Source organism: Scylla paramamosain, chromosome 4 (assembly GCF_035594125.1).
Source record: "Scylla paramamosain isolate STU-SP2022 chromosome 4, ASM3559412v1, whole genome shotgun sequence".
Taxonomy (NCBI): domain Eukaryota; kingdom Metazoa; phylum Arthropoda; class Malacostraca; order Decapoda; family Portunidae; genus Scylla; species Scylla paramamosain.
In genome coordinates, this window is record NC_087154.1 from 8,877,501 (window position 1) to 8,887,500 (window position 10,000).

The 10,000-nt window shown below is 43.1% G+C and overlaps 2 protein-coding genes and 1 non-coding gene across 3 annotated transcripts in view; all 3 read right to left on the bottom strand.

Moving 5' to 3' along the window:
* LOC135099707 (uncharacterized) overlaps positions 1-9,516 on the bottom strand; it is a 10,330-nt gene extending 814 nt beyond the window's left edge. Inside the window, exons 1-2 of the mRNA XM_064002168.1 lie at positions 9,211-9,516; positions 1-1,222 (exon numbers count right to left, since the gene is read on the bottom strand). The exon at positions 1-1,222 is cut by the window's left edge and continues 814 nt beyond it. Coding sequence (XP_063858238.1) covers positions 218-1,222; positions 9,211-9,267 — 1,062 coding nt within the window. The 5' untranslated portion in view covers positions 9,268-9,516 and the 3' untranslated portion in view covers positions 1-217. The remainder of the gene's footprint in view (positions 1,223-9,210) is intronic.
* The window catches only part of LOC135099705 (cell surface glycoprotein 1-like), a 164,103-nt gene that overhangs the window by 136,567 nt on the left and 17,536 nt on the right, over positions 1-10,000 (bottom strand). The window lies entirely within an intron of this gene.
* On the bottom strand, positions 5,507-5,579 carry Trnaa-agc (transfer RNA alanine (anticodon AGC)). The gene has a single exon. It is a non-coding gene; the product is annotated as a tRNA-Ala (tRNA).

The following is a 10,000-nucleotide window of genomic DNA, read 5'->3' on the forward strand; positions in this document are numbered from 1 at the left end:
CACTTTTATTTACTTTTTGCCAAAATTTAAACTCAACCAGCAAAGATTCGAAATGGTATGATAACTGAAGATTAATTTCAATGATTTATGAATGAACGCATGACAGATTGTTATCAGAATTTTCAGGAGAATTATCAACAAAGGTAAAGGAATGCAGCAAATCATTCCCAAAACGCGTCCCAGATCCATTCCGCGGGCCGCTCTGTGTGCTGACGACTCAGCGGCGGCCCTTGCTTTTCTTTGGACTGACGCTCTGGCCACGAATGTTCTCAATGCGCTTCCTCTGAATTTTCTGAGGCACTTTTGCCTTAACTTGCATTACCTCTAAGGCGAGTTCAGCCAGCGTGGGCCGTAGCTCGGGGTTCACCATGGCGCAGCGGGATAAGAGGGATGCCAGCAGCCTCTTGAACAGCGAGAACCTGGCGTAATGCACCACGTCACCCATCATCACGCCCAGGCTGAACACGTCACTGGCGCGGCCCAGGGGCAGCCCCTCGAACATCTCAGGGGACCGGAATGAGGAGTATTTCTTCAGGGAGTTTCGGTCCATCCCGAAGAACTCGAAGCTGAAGGGTACACCGATCCGTGTCGCCAACCCATAATCAATGATGTGGAGGGAAGGGCGCGGGTTGGGACCCTGGATCATGATGTTGCTACCCTTCAGGTCGTTGTGGAGGAAGCCTCTGTGGTGGATGTCACTGAGTCGCTGGGCAATGACCACGATGGAGTCCAGAAACCCACCGACCGTACAGTGGTGCTGCACGAAGTCATCGTAGGTGCGGCCGGAGTGAGCTAGGAGGACGGTTGGCGGGTGAAAGCAGACAGCCATGACGCGAGGCGCCCCGCCTGCCCCGTTCAGCTCGGCGGTGACGCGGGCCTCCCACAACATCTGTTTTACGTTCTCCTCGCGCTTCAGCACCTTCTTGATGGTCTTCATGCCATTGCAGGACACGATAGTGGTGCACCCGAAGCTGCCCTCAGCCAGCGGCCTGATTACTTGCAAGGCGTCCATGTCCTCACCACTTAAAAACGGCACCCGCACACGCAGGAACTCCACGTCATCATTGTATATTGCCTCATCCACTTTATTATCCACGGCATCATCCACGGCATCATCATCGTCATCATCATCGTCATCATCCACGTCATCATCGACTCTCGCCTCATCCTCGCCGGCGACGGGCGCGGGTTCCACAGTGTCCATGGTGGAGGCAATCCTCGTCTGGTGGGGAATTGTTCAGGGATAAATATCACAGTGCAGGGCGCCACCACAGAGCACGCCGGCCCTGCACCTCAAGCTGCTCATGACTATATTTTCTGGTGCACACTGGTTATGACCTTCACTCGTTTCGATGTCTGTACTGCATTAACTACTATTCACCATCATTATCATCATCATAATCATTGTCTATTTCCTCAAGTCACTTTTAGCAGCTTTTCGACTGTCGCGACAGTGCAAACGCGCCATTTTTTTTTTTTTCCTGTCTCACAAAACACCCAAGCACCGACTTCCACACACTCATGCACGTTTCCTCCACCTCTACTCCAGACACCTTCACATTAAGTAACAAATGACCAACTCATACACTCTCCCCAGTTTCCACCATCACCAGCTCCATTCACCTTCGCCTTCACTCCCATCACATCACCTCTCCTCCAGCATGCCATCTTAACACATCTTTCTTCCCATCACACTGTCAACTTAACCAGGGTGACGCATCCACCTACTTCATTATGATACCTGACACTAACTACCACTCAAATTCTAAATGTGACTTTTTTTTGTGAGATGACTAAGAGTACGTTATCTTTTGGCTTGTTTTTTATTTCTTTTTCGGCTTCCCTGTTCCCATATTCTCGAAGTGATACCTAAGAAAGAATCAAAGTTAGTGAAAGTTAAAAGGAAGAACAGATCGTCTGCTTCTCTCGTGTTTTATGGGAATATTTAAGTCTCCATGAGGTGTTCCCAGCCCCCTGTCTCTAGTCACTGAGCCGCCACACGATGACACAGCACGGAGAAGTAGGTAAGTACGTAGTAGTAGTAGTAGTAGTAGTAGTAGTAGTAGTAGTAGTAGTAGTAGTAGTAGTAGTAGTAGTAGTGGGGTCAGAAGAACAAGGACAAAGGCAAGAAAATCTACAAAAATAAAATTAACACAAGATGAAGAAAATAAGGAATCCATCACCGCCGCACTGGCTAGACACAAAACGAGAACACCCTAAACTCTACAAATATCCACTTGAGGTAAAACCAGAATGACGGCATGAAAAACTGCGCCTTAAACAAGCCAACAATTCCATAAAGATGAAAAACAATTCAACAAAACGCCAACAATGAAAGAGCAGAAAATCACACTCACTATTCTACATACGACTAAGTTGACTGGCGAACAGGAGAAAAGCAACATAAAACAATCCAGACCTGAGAGAAGGCTACACGTGTTTCAAGGTTGGGAAGTGACAAATGCACAACTGGGCGTCGGAAACGGTCATCTGTCCCATCTTTCATGCTACGCGCTAAATCCCACACTATTGGCAAGAAAGGAACCAAACCCGAACGCTCCGACTTGACCCAGTTACGATTTGCGGTTTTCTTGAGCGATTAAGTTATGTTAGGGAGTTCTATTCGTGTGCTCGTACCCAGCCTAAACACTACGTACAGTACAGCCTCCTCCTCCTCCTCTAACCAAGTCAGCTATGAAAGGGTCAGATAGGCTTATCCCCAGACCTGCCTGTATTCAAGAGGGCGAGCATCACACGGATACACAACAGAGGCGCCTCACTTGCGCTTTTCTTTTTTACATGTCAAGGAGGCCTGTCAGACGAACAGAAAATGAGAGGGAGAAGAGAAAAGAAGAACAAATAAAAAGCTGCTCAACTTGCTGCTCTTTGGTCATGGAAAGGGTTAGCAGAAAATGAAAAAAATAAATAAAAGAAAAATAAATAAAAAAATAATAATAATAATATAAAAGTTGGCCACTTTAATTCTGAACGTGTCTAATACTCCTCTCTTGTAACATTTCAAGCCATGTATCCTCTCTGAGATTGTGTTGCACAAGTCCCACCGCAGAATACCTCCTACAAAGGTTTCTTTTCATTGATTTTACGCATTATAATGATCTGCGTGTATTACTAATGACAAAACACAGTTGCTCTGTTGCCTGTGAAATCCCTGGGAGGATATCCGCGTGCTTGCCCTTCCCTGCTTCTTGAAATGAACTTTCCTTCCTGTTAACTTTTGATAGCAATAGAATGTATGAAAATATGCAGTTTTTCAGAGGCATTTATAGACATTTTCAAGTTTTGTATTGTAAGTTTTATCCACAAGTCACTTTTCTTTTTATTTATTTATTTATTTATTTATTTGCAAAGCAAAGGGAAGAAATAAAACCGTTCAATATGTCGATCACAAAAAATATAGATGAAAATTACTAAAAAACTTGCCTAATTTTGTTCCAAACTTTGGAAAAAAAACACACACACACACAACAGAGACAGACGGACCATTATCAGCAAAATAGTACAAACATACAATAATACAAAAACTCTATAAAGAAATTCTAGTGAGGGATATTTCCCTCACCATCCTGCCACTATTTTTACACAATCTCAGCAACGTTTGGGAGCGACACTGCTAAGTTTACCAGCAACTGAGCTCAGGTTCCGTGCCAGTCGCCTCTCCCTGTAAACAATTCATCACACAATCTAAGTTCTGAGGAGTAAGAGAGAATGGAATCCCAAGAGATGCCAAACTTGAATGAAAGGAGAGAGAGAGAGAGAGAGAGAGAGAGAGAGAGAGAGAGAGAGAGAGAGAGAGAGAGAGAGAGAGAGAGAGAGAGAGAGAGAGAGAGAGAGAGAGAGAGAGAGAGAGAGAGAGAGAGAGAGAGGAGAGAGAGAGAGAGAGAGAGAGAGAGAGAGAGAGAGAGAAGAAGAAGAAGAAGAAGAAGAAGAAGAAGAAGAAGAAGAAGAAGAAGAAGAAGAAGAAGAAGAAGAAGAAGAAGAAGAGAAGAAGAAGAAGAAGAAGAAGAAGAAGAAGAAGAAGAAGAAGAAGAAGAAGAAGAAGAAGAAGAAGAAGAAGAAGAAGAAGAAGAAGAAGAAGAAGAAGAAGAAGAAGAAGAAGAAGAAGAAGAAGAAGAAGAAGAAGAAGAAGAAGAAGAAGAAGAAGAAGAAGAAGAAGAAGAAGAAGAAGAAGAAGAAGAAGAAGAAGAAGAAGAAGAAGAAGAAGAAGAAAACTACAACAACAACAATAATAATAATAATAATAATAATAATAATAATAATAATGATAATAATAATGGTAATAATAATAATAATAATAATAATAATAATAATAATAATAATAATAATGTTTAGGATAATTATGCACTTGAAAATGGCGAAATATGTATGCAAGGATGCAGTAAAAACTGGCAACATGTGCACTTAAACATGCACTTGTAACTATATAAGGAAATTACTCTTTACTGCAGTAATAATACCTTAACCATTCTAGCTTACCAAGTTTAGCAACATCATTTATTTTTCAGTAATTTCCTCAAACGTTTACTTCCCACAAAAACGTATCGCTGAGTCAAGCCACACCATGAAGGTTTGCATCACGGAACCCCATGTTGTCAAAGTCATTTGCACCAGTCCATCACGCACAGCTGCCCAGCGTTCACTATCCGGACATCCACACCATAGTCTGCTGTAAACGCGCTACTGTATGTGGTCCCACTGATTTATGAATAAAATAGGACTTTAACTACTATAACACGTATAATATTCATTAATAATACCCACGAATTTCCATGAATGTGTTCCAAAAAAGAAATTAAGAAAATGCACTCAACCTCAAAAATGGTTAAAATATACGGACATCTGCAGGTGCACATACGCAAATGCAGGATTATCCCATGCCTAATATTACTACTACTACTACTATTACTACTACTACTACTATTAATGATAATAATAATAATAATAATAATAATAAAATAATAATAATAATTATAATAGTAATAATCATCACACACACACACACACACACATACACACGAGCGTATTACTGCACCATCCTGCCACCTGTCATGCACATTGCTATTACACTGGTGCGGGGCGGGAGGGAACCTGAACTGAACCGGAGTTGTATATTATTGACAATGTTGAAGAAGCGGTTTTTTTTTTGTTTTTTTTTGTGCCTACGCTTTCTCTAGTTATTTTTGGTAATAATTATATGATTTCACTTCGAGCCACAGAATTTTCACTTCCTGCACTCACTTTATTACGTATTGTATATTGATAAGTGTCTTTTTATGCCGTGCACAGTGAGACGCTTATAACTGCGGGAGATGAAGAAACTATTTGCATATCTTGCTTGAGACTTACTTAATCCAACAATAATGACGGATATTCTATCTTCTGAACTGAACAGCCGCCACCAGACAAGAAAAGAAAAGTATGTGTTTCATAGTCAAATGTCTGTCGTCCATTCATCACATCAGACATCACGTTGGTGGAGGGAAAAGTTTGGAGATGCGGGGTATCGATCCCCGTACCTCTCACATGCTAAGCGAGCGCTCTACCATTTGAGCTACATCCCCATGTGATAGAAAGGACATCGGTGGCTATCTTAAACAACCCATTCGACGAAGAAAGCACCGTTTAAAAATTAGATTTTTCAGTGTAGTTTTCAAGCCGTGTTTACGGACAGCACTAAATAGTAAACAAGAAAATACAAATATAAATGCCAAGTTCAACACAAGATATTCTCCGCCATCACCGTCCCCCAGCCAGCGGCCCCACCCAAGCCCCGCCACACCCACTGACCGCCTCGCCGCGCCGCCTTTCACCGCAAACAGGTTCACCTTCCCAGAGTCCGCTTCGCAGCCACGTGTTGGCGGCTCAGCGCTGGGGATGTGATGTGCGCGCTGCTGTCTGGCTTCTCGTGCCTATAATTACTCTTTTCCACTACTATTTTCTATAATTAAGCTTCACACTACTGTAAAGTGCACGTTCAAGTTATCTAAGTGGCTCGTATGCTCAAAGGCAGCACCGCGGGGTGTAAGATTAGTTGCCCGTCTTGTGTTAGGTTTGGTAATGAACTTGGATTCTCGTGTTTACTATGACATGGCGTTCAAAACCCCCTTCTCTCACCTCAAAAAAAGTTGAAAAGGCATTTAAATGGACTTTTTCGTTCGCGTTTCGCTTGGAAAGAAAGCGCCCGATGCTTCACACTCCAGAAGGGGATGTAGCTCAAATGGTAGAGCGCTCGCTTAGCATGTGAGAGGTACGGGGATCGATACCCCGCATCTCCAAATTTTTCCCTCAATCAAACTTGAATCCAATAGGAAATAAATGGCAAACGCGTGTAAGACTGCCTTCGCCTATTTGCTAGCGGCCGGTACGAGGCACAGGATGGGAATTATTATGGATAACTAAGATAATCTTAAGTGCCCAAAAAATTACGGACTCTCCACAGAATCTAAAAGAAGTTTTAACAAAATTAAAGAAAAGCCCTCAGAAAAACATCCGCTTACAAAACGTAACAGAATTAGTTATGTTAATAATAACCTAAAATTTGGTCACGAATGCACACACAAATCTGATAAACGATGACGATATTAGGTTCCTATCAAACCGCTCTTCACATTCAGGTCCAGAAATACCCCGCACATACATACATATATCGTTCAGTACAGATCCCTTCCCCCGCCCAGTCACCGCTATAACCATGATGTGCTGCCTTTAGGTTATGTTAGGCTGGGCAAGGTCCAGTCACGTTACATTCCAGTTAGTTTCGGTTAGGTTAGGAGAGATTTCATACAACATAAGGCCGGTTCATTTGCAGCATTTTAGGTTCAAAAGACAAATTTCATTAGGCAAAAATTCGGGTGAAGCTAGAACGAATGCTTAAAAAATATAAATCAAATATGCTGCCTTGCTTAACAACGAAGACCATATCTAAACAATAACACAATACTGCAGAATAAGAGAGTACGGTAAAGTAACACCATATACCATTCCATTACTTTCCCAATGCCAGCAGTAGCCGACTGACGTGAGAGCAATGATAACTGCACGAGTAAGAAGACTTGAAAGTGTCAAGATTACATTCACGTGCTGTATAGGTTATTTTGTCTGTTCCTCCCACTGCTTTTTCCTACGGCTCAGTCACCTTGCGGCCACAAACACATTAGCCATCCACCTTTTCGTAAAAGAATTAAAAAGTTTGAATACGTAAAAGAATTAAAAAGTTTGAATAAGAATGGGAGACGGGAGAAGACATATATTTAAGACAACCCTTTTAAGCCCATTTTCTTTGACGGGTCCCTGCTAAAATGGGATGACTACTCTATTCCTGAGCGTGGAGGTGTGGAGGATGGCGCGAGGGGGTGAGATAAGATTAGAGACGGCGGTTTTTCCGTGCTGACGCAGAGTAAACCCGGTAAGGTAGTAAGGGAAAGTAGTGAGTCAGGGGATCCTAGGAACCAAATACTGTCTTGCTATCAGACTTCCCGAGTGATGTCACGAGACTGGCGTCATTATGTTGCTTCGTGACAGTGTGGGAAAACTTTAGGCAATATTACTTGTATTTCTTTGTGTGAAGAATTCTCCCTAATGTACAGTGGTTATTTATTTCTAAGAGCAGTAAGTATTTTTGTATTCAGGGAGACCAATACTACAACTGGCAACATTCGTGAGTGATACGTAATTTTGTACCGTACATTAGTGTTCAGCCAATGGTGAGGGAGGAACACACATAACTTAATTCCCCATTACAAAACACATAAATACAAATAACCAAAGGATATATTTTGTTGGTGTGGCTGCCAGTTGTCTCACTATCACAGAGTGCTTCCGGCCGTGGCAGGACGAGGCGATCCTGGCAACATCCTCAGTCATCAGATCACGTCATGGTTAACTTATTATTATTATTATTATTATTATTATTATTATTATTATTATTATTATTATCATTATTATCATATCCACATTGTTGTTTCAGGCAAAAGGGAATCCCAAAGTTTACTAGCCGACGGAGGTAAGGTCCGGCACACCTGATGACGCCATGACGCCGTGCACGTCACTCCCTTGTGCAACAATACAAAGGACAAGGAAAATATCCGTGGTGGTGATATTGTCCAGGCATTCTTAGATAGTAACCTATTAACTTTCCGACAGTAATTACGCACGGTTCCTGCAATTAAAGAGTATCTGTATAGCTAACGTTTTCAAAGTTTTCACCACTACATGATTACCACGAGGTACGAATATTTTTCAATCAGTCTATAGCATAATACGCTGACGAACAACACAAAGTCGCATTAAAGAAAGGGCGTGGCTGTGAGTCGGGCACTCCCTCACCACCACTCACCATGACGTACGTATTCTGGTACAGTCATCAATCAAATTTCACCCACTTCTGATACGAACAAATAAACTCTTATAACTTTATAACCAAATGCTTCAGAGACTGGTACATACTCCCTTACTGAAACTCATTAAACCCTCAAGATGTAAACTTTCAAAGCAACTACCATCTGGGAAAGCTACACAGTTTCCTTGAATGATTTAATGTGTTTTGCTCCTGCGGGTAGTAAAGTAGTGTTTCGTATCCGATAGCTGTAATCAAGGCCTTGATTTTAATAGTGTGAGCGGCAGGAAGGCAGCGCGTAGCGGGTATGCAGTGAGAGAGGGAGAGGCCAGCGGCGGCCTCGATACCGCTTCGCATTCTTGTTCTCTGCAATGCAATTTCAAAACACTAAGCCACAGGCACTTCATATTCGCAACACACACACACACACACACACACACACACACACGAACAAAGACGCCATTACCGCCTTGGTATAAACAGAGACGAGTTCCTACGAATTACATGTCATTAAACAATTTTCTCAACTTTACAATGCACGAGTATCACTCTACACGCAATTCTCATTATGTAAGTTGCATCCATTACGTGAAAGTTTTTTTTTCCAGTAAGTTAATTGTATATTTTAAATCCTGCCGCTCGCAAAAAGTATATGCTGGAGTGCTCCAGACACCGATAAACAATCACGTCAATTTCAGCGCATACACTACACAGCCTCGCCCACATCCCTTACTAGCGCACTCACTTTCCTCACCGCCAACTGTCCAGAGCGTCACGTTAACAATGAAGACATGGCTGGCACAACACATTCAACACATCACACAATAGCACAGCCACACGTTACTTTCACCACTCACCAATTCGCTTTCCAATTCCAGCAAATCCATTACCACGGAATCGCTCACACCGCTCATCAGGAAACTGTTGTAACTTGTAAACTGAGCGCGCAGGTGTGGTGGCGGGCCGGGGACTGGGTGTGCGTGGCGCAGGTGTTCCCAGTGAGGAGAAGCACGTGTTCACCTCAGCTGCAGTGATGGACCTCTACGGGAGCGAGACGCGCGCGGCCCCGGGAGAAACTGAGAGACTGGGGCAAGGTCGCGGCCCTCGCTGGAGACAAGGCCGCACCAGTGAGGTAAAACATGACCATTTATTTCATTCCTTCGATTTATGGATTTGTCAAACACCTTAACCTAACCGTACACGCTGATACTGATGCTTACAGAATACAACAGTGACATGTAACAGTGTTGATATGAATACATAGAAAAAAAATCAGATAAAAGCGAAATTAAAAATCGCACCAGTTCAGTACAGAGGTCACGGGTCATCCCTCCCCTCATACACTCCCCTACTTCTCTTATTCCCAAGGGGGCCACTCCTCTTCCACCCGCCTCCTCCCCTCACCCTCTGGTCCGTCATCCCTGTGGCCCCATACTCTATTCCTCTACTCCTTGGTTTTAGCTTCCTGCCCCATCAACCACCTCACCTCAGCCACCTGCCCTCACATGCCTCACCCCCTGCTACATGTATCCCTACCTCGCCTTACCAGTCTTCAAACTAAATTAAATTTATCCTAATTCAACACAACTCTGCCACACACACACACACACACACACACACACACACACACACACACACACACACACA